Raw genomic sequence first — 24,253 nt, 5'->3', positions numbered from 1 at the left:
AAGGTGAAGGTATACATTTATGTGATTGACACATCAATGTTACAGGTATTTAAAAAATTCTCTTATTAACCTTATTAGATATCATATTTCCATATTTAACATCTTTTAAATTGCAGACTGAAATAAGATCACCATTTTCTTTCTAGATCAAAAAATGAAGCAGAAAAAGAAACATTATATGTAGTTATTTTCATAAAAAGACAATCTACAGAATGAGGAAAAATAGTTGCAGAATAAAGAATTCCTACAAATCAATTAAATTGGGAATCCAATGAAAAATCGGCAAATACTCGACTGGCACTTCTCAAGAGAAGACACTCAAATGGTGTATAAACACATGGACGGTGCCCAGTTTCAGAGGCCATCAGGAAAGTGCAAGTTAAAACCATGTACCCAGAAGAATGCATAAAATAAAAAAGATGGAACATTCTAAGTGTTGATAAAAATGGAGGTGACCAGAACCCTTACTCCCTTCTGGTGGCAGTCGATATTCATACAATCACTTTGGAAGTCCTGTTGATAGTATCTGCTAAGGAGAGAACTATCACCCCTTGAGACCCAGAATTTCCAGTTCTAAGTAATATCTATTTGGTACAGTTACATATAGTCACTAAAAGGTGCACAAGACTATTTGTAATAACCCCAAACTGGAAAATACCCACAGGCACTAATATTAGTAGTGGAAAGAATAAATGTTGATATATCCCCACAATGGAATGTTTTATAGCAAAGACAATCAGCAAACTACAACAACATGCAACAATATGGATACACCTCACAACATGATGCTGAACAAAAGGAATGATAAAGTAATTCATAATTTATGATTCTGTTTATGTGAAGTTCATGAATAAACAAAAACAGTTGATGATGTATGAAGTCAGGATAGTGGTTATTCTCGGGGGGCCAATGACCAGATGGAGGGGACATGGGAGACTTCTGGGAGGCTGGTGATGTTGTCTTTCTTGATGTTGTTTACATGGAAATGTTCACTTTGGACGATTTGTGAGGAGTGCATTTATGATATGTGCACTTTTAAAAGCTGTGTTATATTTTAATAAAGTTTTAAAGGTAGTTTTCACCCCAGACATGGGTGGTAACTTTTCATAAAGTGGACGGGGGCCCAGGGCTGAAGTCAGTGTTCAGTTATTTCTCCGGGGTGCTAGCTGCTGATCTTGATCTTGACATGTAAGGTCACATCTCTGCATGAGAAAAATGAAGGTATTTGGGGTTTTTCTCTTTGCTAATTATACATATACCTTACAAAATATTAGTGTTGGTCATTTGCAACCAAAATATGTGTAGGTTTTTAAAGATATAACTTTTTTTTTTTTACAGTAGGCTACATGCCCAACATGGGGCTTGAACTCCCGACCCCGAGATCAAGAATTATATGCTCTACTGACTAAGCCAGCCAGGTGCCCCTAAAGATATAACATTTTAATGCTTATGATAAAAAACAAACAACCTTTTATACAATAGCAGCAGGTATCATAATGAAAGAAACCCTGAATGAGAAGGTAAGGGACCCAGTTCTAGCTACTTCTTGCCCTCTTCCAGCTGGGTGGACGGGGGCTAGTCTGAGACTCAGTTCCCACTCTCTGGGATTAATTAATGCTTTACCTGCCTGAAGGCAGAGAGATAAACTGTGATCTCTTCCTTCCTAACTCTGAGATCTAAGATCTACCATCTCCTGTACTGGGAAAACTCTTAAATAAAGTGACAGATGATGTAGCTTTTCTTACCACCATTGATTTCCAATCCTTTGTTCTGCTGACATGTTCAATTACAAAGGTGGCTCCAAACACATGATAAACTGTTTCAAGGTGTATAGCAAAGTACAGTCTTAATGCCGTAGATCATAAGGGCATCTCACCTTCTCTTCGTCCCCATGCTGATCTCTTGCTTTTCTTGGGATCTGTTGTTCTGCGGTGAGGAGGGATTTTAGAAAATGTTCCATATTGGTGAAGAGGAGAAGATCCGTGTTTCTCTTAATATACTGTGGAGAGTGTGGAGGACAGAGTTAATACCTTTGCTCCCATTTCTCTTAAGTACTCCTGGATCTTCTTAGACTGGACCTGAGCAGAATACATACAATTCTGTCTTTAAAATAAAAGCAAGACCTCTCCATAGATGGTGGTTGACAGAGGACTAGCCTTCCAGCTCCACAACTACCTCTGTCTTGGGCAAGTTTTTAACACTGCTAAGCGTTTTTTCACCTGTAAGTTAGGAATAAAAGTAGCATCTAGCTTGTAAGGGTATAGGGAAGATTAAATGAGATGATGCATGTAAAACTCCCAGCAGAAGACCTGGCACATGGCAAGTAAGTAATAAACGCTTGCTCTGACCTGCCTTGTAGTTACCTCTGGTAGACTGGAATATTTCAGTATATAAGAGCATCGGGGTCCTTACAAACCTGTTCATTAATATGGTAAATATACTGAAAGCCTCCTTATGAGCCTGGCATGGGTGCTACCTCAGGAAACAAAGCAGACAAACATCTCTGACCTCATGGAGCTGATGTTCTATTAGGGAGGAAAAGTAATAAACAAGCCTAAGTGAGTAAATTATGTAGTACGTTAGGAAATCATACAGGAGAAAGAAAAGTTGAGCACGGTAAGGAAAAGCTGATGAACAGGAGAAAAGAGGGTTGCAAATGAGATGGGCTAGTCAGAGCAGGCTTCAGGGAGGAGGTGACACTTGAACAAAGACATGGAGGAGGTAAGGGAGTTGTGCATGCTCTAACTGCTTAGCCCGGGGTTTCTCAACCTCAGCACCACTGACATTCTGGGGTGGATAGTATTTTGTTGTGGGGGCTGTCCTGCACACTGTGGGCTGTTTAGTGGCATCCCTGGCTTCTCTCCATTAGTTAACAGTAGCAGCCCTCTCCAAGGCGTAGGATAATCAAAAATGTCTGCAGACATTGCCACATGTCCTGTGGGAGATAAAATCGCCGCTGGTTGAGAACCATTGCTGTTGCAGGCAGCGGGGAGTGCAGCGGGTGTGTCTGAAGACCAGCAAGAAGGAAAGCATGGTTGGAGACGAGTGACCAAGGGGAAGAGTGGCGGGTGAGGGGGTGGGAGACGAGGGGACTTGGCTTCCTTGGCTTTGACTCTAAGTGAGATGAGGAGCCACAGCAGGAGTTTGAACTGACCCATTTTCATTTGACGAGGATCACTGCGACCAATGTGCTGAGAACAGACTGAGGAGAGGCAAGGTTGGAATCGGGGACGGGTTAGTAAGTATTACGGGACTGCAGGTGGGAGCATGAGCACCCGCACCAGGCTTTGAGCCCTGTAGGCAAGGAGACGTGGTCATACTATGGCTCTATTCTGAAAATAGAGCAATAGGATTTCCTGATGGATTGGTTATGGGGTGTTTGCAACAGAGAGGTTTCCAGGAAGACTTTGGCTTGAAAAACCAGAAGAAACAGTTGCCATCAACTGAGATGGGGAAGGTTTCGAGTAGAGGAGGTTTGGACAGAAGATGGGGTCGGGGCGTGTTGAGTTTGAGATGCTTCTTAGACCTACAAGTGGAGGTGGCTACAAGCGGTTGAGGACATGGGTTCCGTTGGAGAGTTGGGTGGGCCTGGAGATAAAAATGTGAGGGTCCTTGACATACGGATAGGGTTTACGCTAGTAGATGGGATGAGCTCCCCAAGGGGAGCGAATATAGCCAGAGAAAAGAAGAGGACAAGACTGACCGCTGGCCCTCCTACACGAAGAGGCCAGGGAGAGGAGGCGGGATCCGCAAAGGAGACGGAGAAGGAAGAGCCAAACAGGTAGGAGAAAACCAGAGGATGCTGGTGTCCTGGGAGCCAAGTAAAGACTGTACTGAGGAGGAGGAAGTGAGCAGATGGGTCCGATGCTACTGTCAGAGGAGGAGAGAGAACCGAGCATTCTCTGGGGTCTGTGGGAGCTGGGGTGTGACTGATTCTGGGGTCTAGATGACCGCCATCATCATCACTGTCACCATCACTATCACCGTCAACAATCACCAAATAAATCTCTGACTTGGTAACTAATGGGGATCTGACCATAGAGAGGTGTTTATGGAAATTTACTTAGGAGATCTAGAATCTGATCCCAGATCTGCCACTACAAATAGCTTCATGACTTGGGGCAAATAGCTTATTCTCTCCTTAAATACAAAATGTGACTAAAAATATGTATGCTACCAAAAACAATATGCATGCTACCTATTCTACAGGGCTGCTGGTAGGATCAAATGAGACAACAAATACATAAAAGTGCTTTGAAAGGTATAAAGTTTTATATAACTAATGAGAGAGAAGGTGCTCTTGTTTGTAACTCAAGAACGAATTGATCTTTAATGGAGGATGACAATTTTAAGATCACACATGTTTTTAATAGTTAAAAAGCTGGATGATAGTATTCTTATAAAGGCATTTTAAATAACACAATATTAAGAATATCCTTGTCAGGCTTGCACAGAAAGCAACACACTGCTGTTCGGTAAATAGGCTACCACCGGGGCATCTAAATTTAATTACTGAGTCACAGTGAGTTTTATAGATGGAATTCTGCAAATTGATATGTTAGTGGGACATGAGTTAAGTAACTATGGAGCCTCATTTGCAATCCCCATAACTCAAAGAGCCAGGTACCCACTGTCTGCCTTGTAGAATACAGGATTAAAAAATATACTGTCGTATGTGGTTTGAGAAACAGGCTGAGTGTCAAGGCAGTGTGCCACCTGGGGAGGCCAGAAATATCTGAACAGGTCAGACACTGAGGCATTGACTCTGTGAAGAAGTCAACTTTTAACTGACATATGCTACACCAGTTAAAATTAGTTACCTCTTCCGATGACTCGGGCTCCAAGCAAGACTCACACTTCCTTTCAAGGAGTAAAGAGAGAAGATCTCTTTCTCTTTCAGAGATGGGCTGCTCGTCCCGCAGAGCCGCGCTTATGCTCTGGTCAAGCTTACTGTCCCAGGAGATCACGGACATCCGCAGTGTGGTCAAGAATGCTTTCCCGAAATAAGCCCGAAGGCCCTGGTCAAGGGAACGGCGCGGGGGCCAGATCAGTTCCATTCTAGGTGACTGCTATTAAAGCTTCAAAATTATATATAGTTGAAAGAAAAATGGGGCTTGGTATGGATCATCTTTGCTTGCCCTTACCATGGGTTATGACTGTCATTTCCAATTCTGGTGAGGCTTATGTATCGACAAGGGAGTAAGCCCAGAAAGCTGGGATGCCTTTCTTATAGGAAGACCACTTCTCTCTGATTCCTACAGAGGGGTGCATGCATTTTGTTATATGCTGCCACAGGAAATTTGATCAGGAAAACCTTCTTCCTGGCCAGGCAGTAGGAACCAGAGACCAACAATGGGACCTAAGTGGCTTTGAAATATTGCACAGCTTAAAGAATTTGTTATTCTGGGAGCAAAGCTAAGCGCCCCATGCATTTTATAAATACCTTGTAAAATGACCTCAGAAAGGCAGGGTTTGCATCCTGGCGGAAGTCCTCAGCGGCGATGTGGGCCAGGCAGTGGATCAGCAGCAGAATGAAACTTCCCGCAGACGCCAAAGAATCTCTCCCAACAAACAGTGCGTTTTCAGTGCTCTGAGTAGGGGAGATACCCAAACACAGAGATGTCAACCTCAGGGAATGTTTCCACTACCTTTTTCTCTTCCTAGTTTTATGTGGTTTAAAATAACTTTTGGAATCATAATATCAGAGACTCCCTGGGGTTAATGGAAATTTACTGAAGGAAAGATTCAGATGTAGAGGGAAAAAGTATTGCTTTAGTTCAACTCCCTGAATAAATCATGTTCCCCACTGTTCCTCCAGTTTTTGCTCCCCCGTGGTACAGAAAATAAACTACTAGAAATTCAGAGCGAAGTTACTCATGCATCTCTGTTTTTTTATTGATGTCCTCCAATCACCGTTTCCTTAAGCAGTGGTTCTCAAATTGTATCTGCAGATAAAAATCACAAGGGAGTGATTCTATTCTTGGGGCCCATCCCAGAATGTCTGGTTCTGTGGGCTGCTTTAGGGGAGTCCTTGGCATTTCCATGTTTACCAAGCTTCCCAGGTGGTTGACCCATGAGGTCCAAGGACCCCAGTCTGAGAATCGGTGCCTTATAGGGCTCTCTGACTTTGTCTTTCATATCTTTATTGTAATCAGGTTCTTAAATATTCTGTCTTGTCTAATTGATTTGAAATAACTCTCTTGTTCAGGCAATAGGTTGGCATGGAAAAGCATTAGGTAATTTCGAGCCAGATAGTCTGAGATTTGTCCCTGGAATGAGCTCTGGGTAGCGACACAGCACAGTGGTTAAAAAGGAGGTTGAATTTAGAACTTGAGTTTAAACTCTTGCTAACCCTGTGATCTTAGGAAAGTCACTTGGCCTCAATGGGCCTCAATCTCCTACTTCATAAAATGGAGACAGCAAGAGCACCCACCCCCTAGGGTTGGGTTGTTATAAACTGTAAACGATATAGCGCACGTAAGGCGCATGGCCAAGTGCCTGACGCACAGTACCCAATGAATCCTGAGTTGGCTTCCCTGTCAGTAAAATGGGATTAAATTCTTGCCTACTTCATAGATTTCTTTGAGGATCAAGTGAAAGGATGCTTGGAGGGTGCAATGAAAGCGTAATTTTTGGTCTTATGACATCCCCTAAAAACCAACTAGTCAAGTGTCAAGGCTTCCTAGTCCTCTAGCATTGGTTAGCAGTGCCCCTCTCAAATCACTGTTTACCAACGAACTGTTCTCAGTGTTTCGGGTCTGTGTACGCCGGCTTTGGGCTGCCACCAAGGCACTGCCAATCCTGCGTATTTGAGGAACTGCAGGGGCAGGAATAATTTCAATCCCTTTTCTGCAGAAAGATGCTGGTTGTGCAGGACCTGCTGAAGCTGGAACCACGACTCTTATGGGAAACACCAGTCTGGAACCATCGACTTTGATGGCAGAGATTCAGTAAGGGGCACAAAGCCATTATGGTTCTCTGGGCTGGGACATACTCATTTCACTAATTGGAGAAAGCTTTTACATGGTGACATTTATTATGCCTTACTGAATGACTTATTACCAAGGGGGAATAAAGACTTGTCAGGACTTGAGAGAGAAAAATGTTTTATAACATTTGGTCTTTTTGCTCCTTTTTAGACCCTAGAATTTTACAAACCCTCATCTGGAACTGAATTTGTAGCACCTGATAGAAGAAGGAGCCTTGGAAGGCATTGTCTGAGGCATCCATTGCAGGAAGATGAGAAGCAATCTGCAGGGTGATTTTAGGAGCCTGAAAAGAATAAGAAACAAATAAAACCCAAACCAAGACCCATCTTCTTGCTAAACAATTCTCATGTGGCTCAGCTACACAGCACCAACCAAATTAATGGGAAGTAAATGCATTGGAACAGGATAAGAAGATTCAGCACACACTACAGGAAAGTGCAAAGAGTATTTATGTGTTTAATATTTATGCTAACTATAAGAATTAATTTATTACTTTTTTAAATAGAGTGTGGCAGTCAGGCATGGGGGCGCTCGAGCATGACGGCTGGGTCCTCACCCCATTCTACCCTTTCGGTTGTGGAATCTTGGGTAAGTTAACTCAATCACTTTGTATTTTCCCACCTCACTTTTAAAATGAGGAAAAAAAAATAGATATAGAGGCCTGGGAAGGTGGCAGAGGAGGAGGATCCTAAGCTCATCTCGTCCCATTGATACACTCAGATCAAAGCCACATCAGTGTAACTAACCCAGAAAATGACCCAGAGACTGGTAGAACAGAGTCTTCGCAGTTAATCACAGAGAGGAGACCACATTGAAAAGGGTAGGAGAGCTGGAGACGTGGCTGAGAACCAAACCCCCAGCAAGAGGAGGAGATAACCACACAACCACACGTATCAGTTTGACTGCAGCCCCAGCAATGGGCGGGGAGCAGACATCTGGTATGATTGCTGATCCTGCCTACCAACAAAAACCTCATAAGGGGCAGTATAAGCAGAGAGTCTTGTAGTTCAGGGTCCCTGCAACCCCAACAGAAGGACTGGGGGCAGACATCTTGTCTGACTATAGGCCCCACCAACAAACGAAAGCCTCTCAGGGGACAACACAAGGAAAGTAACCTGTAGTTCAATGTGACTGCAGTGCTAGTGAATGAGCTGAGGGCGCGCATCTGGTCTGACGCAACCACAAGCCCAGGGTAGCCCCAGACTGGCCCCTTAACAGCATAGGGACCAAACCCTGCCCACAACAGGCAATGTAGGCCATTACAGCTGACTGGACTGAAGTCGATGCGTCTCAGGACAACAGTAGGGTACACAAAACATACATAGGAGACACACCCCTGGCACATCTGGTCTGGTGAACAGGGGACACTGTACTGTAGGGCACTACTGGGCCTCTTCTTCATATGGCTGCTACTTTCTTTTTCTTTTTTTTCCAGTAATATCTTCTTAAGATATAATTTCTTTTTTTTCTTTTTTTCCCCAAGTGTTTATTTAAATTCCAGTTAGTTAATGTACAGTGTAATATTAGTTTCAGGTGTAGAATTTAGTGATTCATCATTTACATACAACACCTGGTGCTCATCACAAGTGCCCTCCTCAGTGCCCATCACCTATTTCACCCATCTCCCTGCCCACCTCCCCTCCAGTAACCATCAGTTTGTTCCCCATATTTAAGACTGTTTCTTGGTTTGCCTCTTTTTTCCCCCCATGTTCATTTGTTTTGGTTCTTAAATTCCACATGTGAGTGAAATCATACAGTGTCTTTCTCTGACTTATTTTGCTTAGCATAATACTCTTTAGCTCCATCCATGTCATTGCAAATGGCAAGATCTCATTCTTTTTTATGGCTGAGTAATATTCCATCGTGTGTGTGTGTGTGTGTGTGTGTGTGTGTGTGTGTGTGTGTGTGTGTGGTGTATACACACACCACACACACACCACATCTTCTTTATTGATTCATCAGTTGATGGACATTTGGGCTCTTTACATAATTTGGCTATTATTGATAGTGCTGCTCTAAACATTGGTGTGCATGTATCTCTTCAAATTAGTATTTTTGTAAATACCTAGTAGTGCAATTGCTGGATCCTAGGGTAGGTCTATTTTCAACTTTTTGAGGAGTCTCCATACTGTTTTCTCAAGTGGCTGCACCAGTTTGCATTCCCACCAACACTGCACCAGGGTTCCCCTTTCTCCACATCCTCACCAACACCTGTTGTTTCCTGTGTTAATTTTAGCCATTCTGTCAGGTGTGAGATGATATCTCATTGTGGTTTTTGATTTGCATTTCCCTGATGATGAGTGATGTTGAACATCTTTTCATGTCTGTTGGCCATCTGGATTTCATCTTTGGAGAAATGACTATTCATGTCTTCTGCTGACTTTTAACTGCATTATTTGTTTTTGGGGGGTGGAGTTTTATAAGTTCTGTATATATTTTAGATACTAACCCTTTATCAGATATGTCATTTGCAAATATCTTCTCCCATTCCATAGGTTGCCTTTTAGTTTTGTTGATTGTTTCCTTCACTGTGCAGAAGCTTTTTATTTTGATGAAGTCCCAGTAGTTTATTTTTGCTTTTGTTTCCCTTGCCTCAGGAGACATATCTAGTAAGAAGTTGCTATGGCTGATGTCAGAGAGGTTACTACTTGTGTTCTCCTCTAAGATTTTGATGCTTTGCTGCCTCACATTTAGGTCTTTCATCCGTTTTGAATTTATATGTGTGAATGGCATAAGAAAGTGGTCCAATTTTATTCTTTTGCATGTTGTTGTCCAGTTTTCCCAAAACCATTTGTTGAAGAGACTGTCCTTTTTCCACTGGATACTCTTTCCTGCTTTGTCAAAGGTTAATTGACCATATAGTTGTGGATTAATTTCTTGGTTTTCTCTTCTGTTCCATTGATCTATGCATCTGTTTTTGTGCCAGTACCGTCCTGTCTTGATCACTACAGCTTTGAAATATAACTTGAAGTCTGGAATTGTGATGCCTCCAGCTTTCCTTTTCTTTTTCAAGATTTCTTTGGCTATTTGGGGTCTTTTGTTGTCCCGTACAAATTTTAGGATTGATTGTTCTAGCTCTGTGAAAAATGCTGGTGGTATTTTGATAGGAATTGCATTAATTGGTGGCCACTACTTTCAAGAGCAGGAGACTTAGCTGACTTCCCTAGTACATAGAAACAAACACAGAGTTAGACAAAATGAGGAGACAGAGGAATATGTCCCAAATAAAGAACAGGACAAAATCAGAGCAAAGAGCTCAGTGAAATGAAGGTAAGCAATATGCCTGATAGAGAATTCAAAGTAATGGTCATAAAGATACTTACTGGTCTTGAGAAAGGAGGGCAGGAGCTCAACACTATCAAGTGCAGTAACATTCCCATTACACAGATCCCAGAAGGAAAAGAGAGATCGGTGGCAGAAAACTTATTAGAAGAAATAACTTCCCCAATCTGGGGAAGGAAACAGACATGCAGATCCAGGAGGCACAGAGAGCACCCACCAAAATCAATCCAAGGAGGTCCACACCAAGACATATAATAATTAAAGTAGTAGGAAGTAGTGATAAAGAGAATTTTAAAAGCATCAAGAGAAAAGAAAATAGTTACATACAAGGGAAACCTCATAAGGCTATCAGCTGATTTTTCAGCAGAACTTTGCAGGCCAGAAGACAGTGGCATGATGTATTCAAAATGCTGAAAGGGAAAAAAAACTGCAACCAAGAATACTCTATCCAGCAAGGCTATAATTCAGATTAGGACAGATAAAGAGTTTCCCAGAAAAATAAAAGTAAAAGGAGTTCATCACCACTAAACCAGCCTTATGGGAAACATTGAAGGTAATTCTTCAAGTGGAAAGAAAAGGCTGTAATCAGGTGTAATAAAATTAGGAAAGGAAAAAAATTCATAAGTAAATAGAAACATAATAAAAGCAGATTAATCATTCATAAAACAGGTACAGAAGTTAAATCACAAAAGCAGTAAAATCAATTATATCTATAAAAACCAGTCAAGGAAATCCCAAAATAAAAGGATGTAAAGTATGGCATCATATAAATAAAATGTTGGGGAGGGGATTAAAATTTTAGTGCTTTTATTTTTATTTTTTTTAAGGATTTTATTTATTTATTTGACAGAGAGAGAAAGAGAGAGCACAAGTAGGCAGAGCAGCAGGCAGAGGGAGGGGGGAGAAGAAGACTCCCCAGTGAGCAGGGAGCCCAATGCAGCTGGATCCCAGGACCCTGGGATAATGACCTGAGCTGAAGGCAAACGCTTAACTGACTGAGCCACCCAGGTGCCCAAATTTTAGTGCTTTTAGATGGCTTCAAACTTAAGTGAACATCAACTTAATATAGACTGCTATATACATAGGATGTTATCTATCAACCTAATGGTAACCACAAACCAAAAACCTGTAATAGGCAAAAAATGAAGAGAAAAGGAATCCAAGCATATCACTAAGGCAAGAGAGTAAACGAAGAAAGGAATGGAGAACTACAAAACAATCGTAAAAACACATAACAAAATGGCAAAAGTACATACTTATCAATAATTACTTCATTTGGAGGTTCTGGCTGGGGAATGCAGCTGCTCGTATACCCTCAATAATTACTTTGAATGTAAATGGACTAACTACACCAATCAAGATGTGGGGTGACTGAATGGATAAAAAAGCAAGACCTATCTATACGCTGCCTACGAGAGACTCATTTTAACCTAAAGACACAGATTGAAAGTGAAGGTATGGAAAAACATTTATCATGCAAATGGAAGTTAAAAGAAAGCTGCAGTATCAATAATGGACAAAACAGACTTTAAAACAAAAACTGTAACAAGGGACAAAAAGAATTCTACCTAATGATAAAGGGAACAATTCAACAAGGAGATGTAAGAAGTAAGAGCTGATTGTAATAAATTTTAAATATTTATGCACTCAACATGGGAGCATTCAAATATATAAAGCAACTATTAAGAGACATAAAGGAAGAAACCAATCGTAATACAATAATAGTAGGGACTTTACCACCCCATTTACATCAATGGGTAGATCATCTAGACAGAAAATCAACAAGGAAACAGTGGCTTTGAATGACACATTGGACCAGATAGATCGAACACATACATTCAGAACATTTCATCCAAAAACAGAATACATATTCTTTTCAAGAGCACATGGAACATTCTCCAGAATAGCTCACATGTTAGGACACAAAACAAGTCTCAACAAATTAAAAAAGACTGAAATCATATCATGAATATTTTCTAACCACAGTGGAATGAAACTAGAAATCAATCACAAGAAAAAATCCAGAAACAACACAAATACGTGGAGGTTAAATAACATGCTGCTAAACAATAAATGGGTCAACCAACACATCAAAGATGAAATAAAAAAATATATGGAGACAAATGAAAATGAAAACACAGTGGTCCCAAATCTTTGGGACGCAGCAATAGCTGTTGTAAGACGGAGGATTATAGCAATATAGGGCTAACTCAGGAAGCAAGAAGAATCTCAAATAAACAACCCAACCTTACAACAAAAGGAGCTTGAAAAAGAAAAACAAACAAAGCCCAAAAGCCAGTAGAAGTAAGGAAATAATAAATACGAGAGTAAAAGTAAATAAAATAGGGACTAAAAAAACAATCAGGACAGACCAATGAAACTGGGAGCTGGTTCTTTGAAAAGATTAACAAAATTCAAAATTGATAAACCTTTAGCCAGATTCATAAAGACAGAGAGGGAGAGGACTGAAATAAATAAAATCAGAAATGAATGATCCTGGAGATATAACAACCAACACCACAGAAACACAAAGGATTATAAGAAAATATTATGAAAAACTATATGCCCACAAATTGGACAACCTAGAAGAAATGGGTAAATTCCTAATAACATATGACCTTCCAAAACTGCATCAGGAAGAAATAGAAAATTTTGACAGACTAATTACTAGCAATAAGATCGAATCAGTAATTAAAACAAAACAAAACAAAACCTCCCAACAAACAAAAGTCCAGGACCAGACGGCTTCCCAGGTGAATTCTACTGAACTTTTAAAGAAGAATTAATACCTATTCTCAAGCTATTCCAATAGACAGAAGAGGAAGGAAAGCTTCCAAACTCACTCTCTGAGGCCAGCATCATCCTGATACCTATACCAGATAAAGACACTACAGCCCCCCCCAAAACTATATGCCAATATCTCTGATGAACATAGTTGCAAAAATCCTCAACAAAATATTAACAAATTGAATCCAACAGTACTTTAAAAAAATCACTCACCACGATCAAGTGGGATTTATTCCAGGGGTGCAAGTGTGATTCAATATTCACAAATCAATCAACAGGATACATCACATTAACAAGAGAAAGGATGAAAACCATATGATCATCTCAATAGATGCAGAAAAAGCATTTGGCAAAATACAACATTCATTCATGATAAAAATCCTCAACAAAGTAGTTAAGAGGGAATATAATAAAGGCCACATGTGAAAAACCCATAGCTAACATCATCGTATGGTGTTAAAACTGGGAGCTTTTCCTGTAAGATCAGAAATTAGACAAGGATGTCCACTCTCACCACTTTTATTAAACATAACACTGGAAATCCTAGCCACAGCGCTCAGACAAGAAAAAAAGTAAAATGCATCCCAATTGGTAAGGAAGAAGTAAAACTTTCACTATTTGTATGTGACATGATACTATATATGGAAAACCCTAAAGACTCCACCAAAAAACTACTAGAACTGATATATGAATTCAGTAAAGTCACAGGATACAAAGTTAATATTTAGTGTTGCATTTCTATAACTAATAATGAAGTAGCAGAAAGAGAAATTAAGAAAACAGTCCCATTTACAATTGCACCAAAAATAGTAAAATACCTAGGAATAGACTTAACCAAGGAGGTGAAAGACCTGTACTCTGCAAACTATAAAACACTGATGAAGGAAGGGAAGCCTGGGTGGCTCAGTGGTTAAGCGTCTGCCTTTGGCTCAGGTCATGCTCCCAGGGTCCTAGGATCAAGTCCTGCATCAGGTTCCTTGCTCATCGAGAAGCCAGCTTTTCCCTCTGTCTACCACTACCCCTGCTTGTGCTCTCTCTCTGTCTCTATCTCTGACAAATAAATAAATAAAATCTTTAAAACACTGATGAAGAAAATTGAAGATGACACAAACAAATGGAAAGATATTCCATGCTCATGGATCGGAAGAACAAATATTGTTAAAGTGTCCAAACTATCCAAAGCAATCTACAGATTTATTGCAATCTTGGTCAAAATACCAATAGTATTTTTCACAGAGCTACCACAAATAATCCTAAAACGTCTATGGGACCACAAGAAACTTCAGAGCCAAAGCAATCTTGAGAAAGAAAAACGAAGCTGGAAGTACCACAATTCCAGATTTCAAGATATACTACGAGCTATAGTAATCAAAACAGTATGGTCTTGGCCCAAAAAGAGACACATAGATCAATGGAACGGAATAGAGAGTCCAGAAATAACCCATGCTTTTACGGTCAATTAATCTATGACAAAGGAGATAAGAATATACAATGGGACAAAAATGGTCTCTTCCACAAATGGTGTTGGGAAACGGAACAACTACAAGTATAAGAGTGAAACTGGACCACGTTCTTACACCATACACAAAAATAAACTCAAAATGCACTAAAGATCTAAATGTGAAACCTGAAACCATAAAATTCCTAGAAGAAAAAAAAACATAGGCAGTAATTTCTTTGATGTTGGCCATAGAAACACTTTCTAGATATGTCTCCTAGGGCAAGAGAAACAAAAGTAAAATTAAACTATTGGGACTACACAAAAGTAAAAAACTTTTGCACAGTGAAGGAATGCATCAACAAAACAAAAAAGCAACCTACTGAACGGGAGAAGATATTTGCAAATGATATATCTGGTAAGGGGTTAATATCCAAAATATATAAAGAACTCATTACAAGTCAACACCAGAAAACCAAATAATCTGGTTGAAAATGGGCAGGGGACATGAGTAGACATTTCTCCAAAGAAGACATCCAGATGGCCAACAGACACATGAAAAGTGCTCAAAGTCACTCATCATTGGGAAATGCATATGAAAGCCACAATGAGGTACCACTTTACACCTGTCAGAATGGCTAAAATAAAAAACATAAGAAATAACAAGTGTTGACAAGGATGTGGAGAAAAAGGAACCCTCGTGCACCACTGATGGGAATGCAAACAGGTGAGTCATTGTGGAAAACAGTATGAAAGTTCCTCAAAAAATTAAAAATAGAATTACCATAATATCCAGTAATTCCACTACTGGATATTTACCCAAAGAAAATGAAAACACTAATTTGAGAAGATATATGCACTCCTATGTTTATTGCAGCATTATTTATAATAGCCAAGATATTGAAGCAATAGATGACTGGATAAAAGAGACGTGCTATACATATCTATCTATATATAGATATAAATGGAATATTAATCAGTCATAAAAAATAAATGAAATCTTTCCATCTGGGACAACACTGAAGGACCTAGAGGGCGTTATGCTAAGTGAAATATGTCGGTCAAAGAAAGACAAATACCATGATTTCACTCATATGTGGAATTTAAGAAACAACACAAATGAACAAAGAAAAGAGACAAACAAACAAACAAAAAACCCAAAGAACAAACTCACGATTGTCAGAGGGGAGGGGAGAGTGGGAAAGAGGCGAAGGGGATTGATGTACCCCTATCATGATGAGCACTGAGTAATGTACAGACTTGTCGAATCATGTTGTACACCTGAAACTAATATCACACTGTGTTAATTATACTTGAAAAAAATAATAGTATCTATGTCAAAGGGTTTTTGTGAACATTAAATGAATTAATTCATGCAAGTTATTAGAACATTTTCTGGCATGTACAAAGTACTTCATTGACTCTACTTATTATCATTTGAGAGATTAGACTGTAGATTGGTAAAATGACTTCTATCAGTCCCTTTATAGGAGAGACTAGCAAATTCCCTATTCCAGCTGCTTAATCCTAACATATATCCACCACCCGAAAGCCTCCTTCCTGGTCACTTTGACCTTCTTGGCTGCAAGAGTACTGCTCCACAGAGAGGCCAGCACCCAGACTTACGTGCATCTCGGGGATGAGGAGGTTCAGGACGGAGAGGCCATACTGGTAAACCACAAACTCCCTGGCAGAAAGGTCTGTGGGTTGCACAGTGATAAGCTCTTCCTTCTGCATTAACTGAGGTTTTGGGACATCCTGCAAAGAGCTTTTGGGGGCTATAGAGATCAAGAGAAAACAGCAACGATTTCACTGACTTTTCTGTCCAGTAATGATTTTTAGTAAAAGCAACAAGAACAACAACACAATCCAACTTAGAAAAAGCTGTATTTGCTTTGATCCGCCCATCCATCCACAGTGCTATCTATACGCACTGTGCCTCAGAGCCTCCCGCCCATTTTCATGGAAAAGCAATTGAGCCTCAGTCAATAGGAACAGAGGTGCCAGAACCAAAAAACAAAAACAAAACAAAAAACAAAACAAGGATCCGGAAAAGATAGTAACTAATTTTCTTCTACTATTTCATAGGGTTGTTTGGAGCACTAAATGTAACGTACTCAGAACTGTGTCTAGCACACAGTAAGCACTCAGTAAATGTTAGCTGGATTAACATCATAATCTTACTTCCTCATAGAATTGTCTCTAATGGGCCTGGGGTCTTGAAACATATTGTATTGTCTTTTTATTCTTGAGAAGACAATGAAAAGAAGCTTGGGTAGCATGGTGTGGGAAACAATGCTGAACTAGCTGCCAGAGACCTGGGTTCTGGTCCAGGTCCTGGGAGACCCGGGGAAAGATACTAAACTTCTTTGAGCATCAACTCTCTCATCTATAAAAAAGTAGGTTAATAATCTTTTGTTATCTTACAGAATTAAGAGTTGGGTGACCAGGCGTAAACAAGGCAATGCATATAAAATTGCTTTCTTTTTTTTTTCTTTTTAAGATTTTTATTTATTTGAGAGAGAGAGAGAGAGCACACAAGCGGGGGGGGGAGGGACTGAGGGAGGGAGAAGCAGACTCCCCGCTGAGCAGGGACCCGGATGTGGGGCTCCATCCCAGGACTCTGGGATCATGACCTGAGCCAAAGGCAGACGCTTAACCCGCTGAACCACCCAGGCGTCCCCAAATTGCTTTCAATATTATAACGTCAATATCATTGTAAGACAATGGAGGTTGAAGTGGTGGTGAGAACCCACCTTTCTGCCTACACTCTTCTTAGCGTCCCCCAAAGGGAGGCCCAATTAATACTAAGATTGGTTAAGTTCTGGGGTCAGCAAAACTTTTTCTGTAAAGGGTCCAAAAGTAAATATTTTAGGCTTTGCCAGCTGAGAGGCAAAATTGGGGTTCAAATTCAGTGTTCCCACCTTCATGGTAGAAGCGTGGTCTCACTCTCCCGCAGTGCCTTCCCTTGCTTCTCTGAAACACAGTGATTTGTCCTCCTGGGAACTCACCACCACAATAACCTGCATCTCCCTTTAGGCACTGCCTTTATGGTCCTGGATCATTTTTCACATGGGTAAGCAGGTTGAGAGCACAGGCTGTGGGACTGAATTCCAGCTGAACTCCTTGTTAGCAACATGATTTTCCACTACTAACTTGACCTATTCAGATACTTCAGTTTCTCTACCTATAAAATGAGTAAAAGTACCTACTTTGCTGGGTTGTTGTAAAGATTAAATGAGCTAACGTATCCAAAGACTGAGAATAGCACATGACATATTACAAAGTACTCCATAAGAATGTTAGTCTTCTTTTCACTTTTCCCCCCGAATCATTTATAAATGTAAAACTCTTCTTAGCTTTTCGGGGCAAGGTCTTCCTATTCTTTGTCCACTCTGCCTGTCTCCTTGTATCTCGCCCTCTTCCATTAACTCCTTGTAACATGTGGCTGGCCCGTGTGGGGTAAAATCCCAAGATTTAGATTCAGTGTTCAGTGGGAAGGCACAGGGTCTTTAGGATTTCCCCTTTGAAATTGGCCAAGTTATTACAGTAAGATTTTGATTCCTATTTTTTATTCCTTACATGGAAAAGGCCCTTGGGAATCTTAGGTTGGGGGTGGGGAGGAAGGGATGATTGGCAGGTCAGGATTCTGACATTCCTAGTCCCTGGGGGTCACACCATCAAATACCTTCAGTGGGCCATGATAGTTCCAAACAGGGGCTCCAGGGAAAGGAGGTTACCTAGCGGGTGATGCACCTGTCTTTGTAGTTCAGCTTCTTCCTTGCGGGCTTGGGACCAGATGCCTACTTTCTTCAGGGTAGAAAGGAGTGGTGAGGTCCACATGATGTCAGCTTTATCTGCATCTGAACAGAGGGGAAGAAGAGAGTTGTTGGAGTAAGGGCCCAGGACTGTGGCTAAAGTCAGAAAGAGCCAGGTGTAGCGTCAGATGGGACAGGTGGCCTGTAAGATGGCCCCCAGGATCCTCCGATGTGTATCCATGCCCTTGTGTTTCCCCTCCCCTTGAGTGTGGGTTGGATCTAGTAATTCATTTCTAATGAATAGCATATGGCACAAATAATGAGATCAGGATACAACAAGACTGTGGCTTCCATTTTTCTTGGCCCCTTCTCGCTTGCTCTGAAGGAAGCTGGCTGCCATGTTGCAAGTTGTCCCATGAAGTCCACGTGGCAAGGAACTGATGTCTCTGGCCAACAACCACAGGACAGAACTTCAATTCCCCAGGCAAACCTTGAGGTGATTGCAGCCCTAGCCCAACACCCTGATGCAGCCTGTAGGAGACCCTGAGCCACAGGACCCCGCTAAGCTGCACCCAGAAACCTGACCCGCAGAAACTGTGAAATAATCAATGTTTGTTGTGTTAAGCCACAGAACTTTCCGGTAGTCTGTTACAGAGCAATAGAAAACAAATACACTGGGTTTCTCTATGTTCTTCCTGAAGAACCTACCGTGGCCACACTCTTATAGTGCCAGGAGCCCTGACTGTAGCATTAGAACTTATCAGTCGTGATCAGCATTGACAACAGAAGGGAATGTTGGGCGAGTGACCAGCCTTACCTGTTCCTGGCCCCTGGTCCTCCCGGCCTGGGCCATGGCCTTGAGCTCCCACTAGCGCTGCAGTGAGGCTCTTCAGGAAGGGGATCAAGAGAGGGCAGGCAGCAGCCCGGGCCCTGAGAGAAGTGGGGATCATTCCATAGAATCTTTCTCCAGGGTAATTCTCCAAACATGCAGGGGAGCCTGAGGCAACAATCTAGGACAAAAGAATCAGAACTTGGTTCCACGCATGGCTCCCGCATGGCTGCTTTGGGAGCTTCTCTCCAAAGCCCCTACTAAATTGGACCTGCTGATCTCCGTGGCCTAGTCCAAGGCAGTACCTGGGTGTGCAAGAGGTGGAGGCGGCTCAGCTCCCGCTGGTACTGCAGGTGACCGAGGGCCCTATCCAGAAAGTTCAGTCTCTCCCTTACCACCTCCTGAAACTCATCAGAGAGATGCTCAACCACCTAGAGCATAGGAAGTGAAATGCCCAAATGAAAATGGAGCTTCTTTCCTCCTGTTCCCCTCCCAGCCCATCTGCTGCTCCTTGGGGCCCCTATTCCTGAATATCACGCTGCCCTGAAGAACCACATCTGATGACATAGGAGGATATGCTCATCCCGCATGGGTCCTCTTACCAGCCTCCGAGCCTCACCTTCCTGCGACGGTTCCAGATCTGGGGGCTCGGACTCCTAGGCTGCTGCAGCCACATCTCCTGCTCCTGGCCCCGCAGCCGGCCCACTGCCTGCCTGAGCTTTTCTGCTGTCTGTCCTAAACTCTGCAGGACTTCCTGCATGCCTAGCATCATCTGCACCTCCTGCTCCCACTCCTCTCTGTCTGCTGCAGGGGGCAGAGAAAAGAGCCACGTTAGAGCCGCCACCCCTGGCGACAGGGAGAGGAAAAGGCACAGTGGTTTACTGGGGCCGGGGGAACCCGCCAGACCAGAGCCGGGGCCTGGCGGGGGGAGCCTGGCTGGTGAGCACATTCAGAGAGCAAGAGGGACTCCCCACGAGGCAGCTGTGGGAGGTGTCCCCACTCCCGGGAGATTTCTGCTCTGGGGATCTGGGCCCAGGGGATGCTGTCCCACCTTGAGAGAGCAGGCCCCGCTCTGGGCTGCTCTGTGTGCTCAGGGCTCTGGCTCTCCTCTCGGTCTCCTGCAGGTGGCAGGACTCCAGCGCGGCCCGGGCCTCCTCAGCAGCCCTCAGCTGCACAGGGCAGGAAGCACAAAGGAAGGGGCCTCAGAGAGGAAGGCCGGAGCTCTGGGCTGGGCCGTCTCATGGTGGTCCTTCCTCCTTCCCCCCTCCTTCCCTTCCTCCTCCACCCTGAGACACTTAGGGGGTGACCAGAGTCTAGGGCCTGGAGCCAGGGAATCCTGGGATTTGGTCTGCCTTGAGACAGGTTCCATTTTTGCGGTCAGCGAGGGGGGACACAGGCTCCACACTTACAAGAGAAACCTGGGTAGTCTGGGTAGAGGGTGGGGACGGTGAGGTGGTGCCTCTGGGCCTCACCCGCTGCCGAGCATCTTTGCTGGGAATGGAGAGCAGCTCGTGGCTCAGCTGCCCCAGGCGTTCTGCTAGACACATCTCTTCTTGCTCCTGGCCGTGCCAGTACTGCTCCCGGGCTCTCAGCTCCTTCTCCAGGGTGTCCAGCTGCAATGTCCAGCTTATCTGGTGCTCGTACACTTTTTCTCCTCACAGCCTGGGGTCTGGCTAAAGATCCCCAGGGCTTCTCCTCCAGACAGGGGCCTCCCTCACCCTTGGGTGTCCATGACTAAGCTCGGTAAGGCAGTTGACTCGGTTGTAGGTGGAAAAATAATAACCATGCACCTGCTTCAAGATCTCTGTCCCCTCCTCCCTCCTTCTAATGCCCGGTCTCTCTGGCGAGGCCAGGGCAGGTAGAAACTGTTCTCTTCCCTTCATCTCATCCCTTCCGACGTGAAACCGTGAGTCGGGGCTAGAATTAAAAGTGTCTTGGCTTCTGATGAGAATCTTTTACAACACATCGATCTTTGCTCCTGAAATGAACCAGGCTGAGAATGTATGGGAGGACCTACGTCATTTCCATTTTCGTGGAGACCTGCCAATGGCTGAATTATTGCAATAACCTCCTGACGGGGCTTCCTGCTCCAGGCTGGCCCTGCTCCCATCCATCCTCTGCATGGCTGCCAGAAGGAACTTTCTAGAATGCTGACTACATATTCACATACACACACATAAAAATGTCTGGAAGGAGATGTGCCAACCCATTAACAGTGGCTGCATTTAGTGGGAGACTAGGGGGAGAGGTTAGCAGTGTCTGGTGGGGGGGGGCTGCTGATGGCAGATGGGGGAGAGCAATGGGGAGGAGGGACCTTGTGCTTCTTCATTTACATATGTTAAGACATATAGGATTATGAGTAATTTATTTTCTTTTTGTATTGTGCCAAATTTTCCAAATTTAAAAGTCTCAAAAATATTCATATCTGATCATATCACATGTGTACTTAGAATCCTTCAGTGGCTCCCCATGGCTTTCATGGTAAGCCACATTTCCGGGCCTCAGCCAGGCACCCGAGGCAGTTTGTGATTTGTTTCCGGCCTTCCTCGCCGGCCGCCTCTCACCCTCCCAGGACAGTCATGGTCTCACGCTCGCCACCTTTGTGCTTGCTGGCCCCCCAGGCCTCTTTCTGACTGAGCCCAGGTGTTGCCTCTTTAGGGAAGCCCTCCTTGAGCTCTCCTGCATGTGATTTGGACATCCCTCTGTAGCATTAGAACTTATCAGTCGTGATCAGCATTGACAACAGAAGGGAATGTGCTCCCTTAACACCCTTATAAACCACGATCATGGTTGGAACCCATGGCCGACCAGTTTCCTGAGGACAGGAGCCCCGTCTAGTTCTCCTGCATCTCAACACCTAACACAGTGCCTGGAACCTAGAGGGTACTTCATACACAGCTGCTGGATGAATGGGAAAAGAAATAGAATAAACGGCTCCTACGAACCAGACCAGGGTCTCTCACTCCCCGAGGCAGGGCCTCCAGCACTTGGACGATGGGCACCACCACTCCGGCAGAGGGGTCTGTCTGAGCACCAATGACAGGACCAGGTTCCCCGGTCAAGGGGTCTATGGCTTGAGCCCCAATCGAGATTGGGACAAGACCTGTGGCAAAGCGGGAGGGAAAGAAGGAAGAGGTGGTCATGGAAAGAGGTAAACATGGTGGGAAGGGAGCCGAAGAAACCGAGAACCCTTGAGGGGTTCTGAGCTGGATTAGAGGGTTTCTTGGAGGCCACAGACCCTGAGGGTGAGGTTCTGAAGGGCTGGTTTTGGAAAGGACCCAATTTTCTCAGTGGAAGATAAATGACCTGTGGTCCTCGGGTTCTGGAATCTCTGAGCACTTTATTTTGGGTCTCAGCAGCCCTAGTGGAGGCGTCAGAATGACCCCATCTCATGGCTCATGAGTAAATGGAAGAGGAGGGGAGCCCTCCTGAGCTTTCCAGGGCTTTCTCACCCAGGGCTAAGTCACATTCCTGACCCCCCTGGGGCTTTCACAGGCCCCCAGTTCCCTCCTACCTTTGCCATCAGCATCTTCCATTGAACCTGCCAGGGCTGTGGCGTCACCTGAATTCCCATCAGTCTCCATGCCCAGGATGGGCACCATGAGCCCTGAGCCCTCAGGGTCTGGGATCTCCATCCCGTACAAGACTGGAACCCACAGCTCCGTCCCAGGATAGCACATCATTCCTAACACAAGGGGGAGTTGGCAGAGAGAACGGGGGTTAGGGTTATGTGCCAGGCTCAAAGGGCTAACCCCTGACCAGAGAAGCTTCCCTACAAAGACTGCATTTCCTCTGGGGCCTCACTTAACATTTGAATTCAGGAGAAAGGTACTGAGTGGCATCAGGACTTTTGGGAGGCTGAGAACAATTTCCAGGTCACACCAAAAAGCTAAAGGAGAAGGGAACAAATTTAAGACCAGAAGTTTGGGCTTAAGAACTCCTTACAGATTAGGGGTGCTTGGGTGGCTCAGTCATTAAGCGTCCACCTTCGGCTCAGGTCATGATCCCAGGGTCCTGGGATCGAGCCCCGCATCGGGCTCCCTGCTCTGCGGGAAGCCTGCTTCTCCCTCTCCCACTCCCCCTGCTTGTGTTCCCTTTCTCTGTCAAATAAATAAAATCTTTAAAAAAATTGCATTTTATTTGGTCCTACAATGGAACCTAAAGTATGTATTATTTTTATCCCCATTTTAAAGATGTTAAAACAGAGGCAGAGTGAAGTCTAGTAACTTGCCCAAGGTCAAAGAGTTATTGACTGGTGGGGCAGGGCTTCAAACTTGAATCAGTTCTGACCTAAAACCCTGGTTCTTTTCTGTCACATCATGGGCAGAAGCTTCTAGAAAGAATGAGTGAGGTAAGCTCCAGGAAGATGCCCCTCCTACTTCCTTTCCTTGCCCATCCTTGTATTAGTGGAGGCAGAAGGGAGACGGAGGAACTCCAGACTCCCTGGTGTAAAATGGGTCTCATAACATGTTATGGTGTTGGGAGCCCTCTGAAATAACAAGAAAACATACACTTCACAAACATTAAGTGTAAGACCCAGCGGGATTGGCAAGAGATCAGAGGGCGGAGTTCAAGCTGACCATTCATGGGGTCGGGCATGAAGCCACCACACTCCTTCTCCCTTCCCTCGGTCCCGTGCTTGCATGACCCGTGGGGCTGCAGCCCTGTCCCCGAGCTTACGAGCTGCGGGCACTGAGGCACCGGGCCATTCTGGGCCTGGGATTTCAGGGCCCGAGAGCCTAGGTCTCGGTCAGTAGGTACCTATCTTCCCACCACTGGCCACGATGGCCTCTGCCGTCCCCAGCTGCCGCTCCAGTCTCCGAGCCTGCTGCAGGGCATGGTGCAGACTCAAGCCCAGTGCCTGTCTCATGTCCTTGATGGCAGCCTCCAGAAGCCCCTGTGTCCTCGACCCCGGCCTCTCCCGGTAGCTCTGGAGCACGGCAACCACTCGCCTCTGGGCCACCAGCACGTTGGCGTCCAGCAGGGCCTGTGATCCTCCCGTGTGGGGCACCGTCTGGCCCTCTCGCCGAGAAGCTCCCTGCAGCCGGACCGTCTTCCTGCTCAGAGGCTCCTCAAAGCTGTCACCAGGCAGCATAAGGCTCCCCGAGGCATCTCGTAGTCCCCCCAGTGCAAGCACCTGACCTGGCAGCGGAACCCAGAGGGTGAGGTA

General features: G+C 44.0%; 1 protein-coding gene across 1 annotated transcript; it reads right to left on the bottom strand.

Annotated features, from left to right (window-relative positions):
* Positions 1–48: 48 nt before the first annotated feature.
* On the bottom strand, positions 49–24,253 carry LOC113914626. The gene is made up of 15 exons (XM_027580028.1): positions 23,845–24,253; positions 22,598–22,768; positions 22,029–22,186; positions 20,556–20,696; positions 20,135–20,252; positions 19,703–19,887; positions 19,389–19,514; positions 19,072–19,264; positions 18,237–18,359; positions 16,123–16,274; positions 7,186–7,272; positions 5,444–5,590; positions 4,821–5,018; positions 1,877–1,999; positions 49–1,202 (listed from the first exon to the last, which is right to left on the bottom strand). Exons 1-15 carry the CDS (start codon positions 24,176–24,178, stop codon positions 1,143–1,145), a joined length of 2,316 nt encoding a protein of 771 aa, XP_027435829.1. The 5' UTR covers positions 24,179–24,253; the 3' UTR covers positions 49–1,142.

The sequence above is a fragment of the Zalophus californianus genome, chromosome 11 (genome assembly GCF_009762305.2).
Source record: "Zalophus californianus isolate mZalCal1 chromosome 11, mZalCal1.pri.v2, whole genome shotgun sequence".
NCBI classification, from domain to species: Eukaryota; Metazoa; Chordata; class Mammalia; order Carnivora; family Otariidae; genus Zalophus; species Zalophus californianus.
This window is presented reverse-complemented; position numbering and strand designations above follow the sequence as displayed.

Coding starts and splice junctions, on each gene's coding strand:
- LOC113914626 (XM_027580028.1), bottom strand. CDS start 24,178: ATGCTGCCTGGTGACAGCTTTGAGGAGCCTCTGAGCAGGAAGACGGTC. Junction 7,273..16,122: donor TCCTCATCCCCGAGATGCAC/GTAAGTCTGGGT, acceptor TATTCTTTTCAG/GCTCCTAAAATCACCCTGCA. Junction 2,000..4,820: donor AGCCCGAGTCATCGGAAGAG/GTAACTAATTTT, acceptor CACTCTCCACAG/TATATTAAGAGAAACACGGA.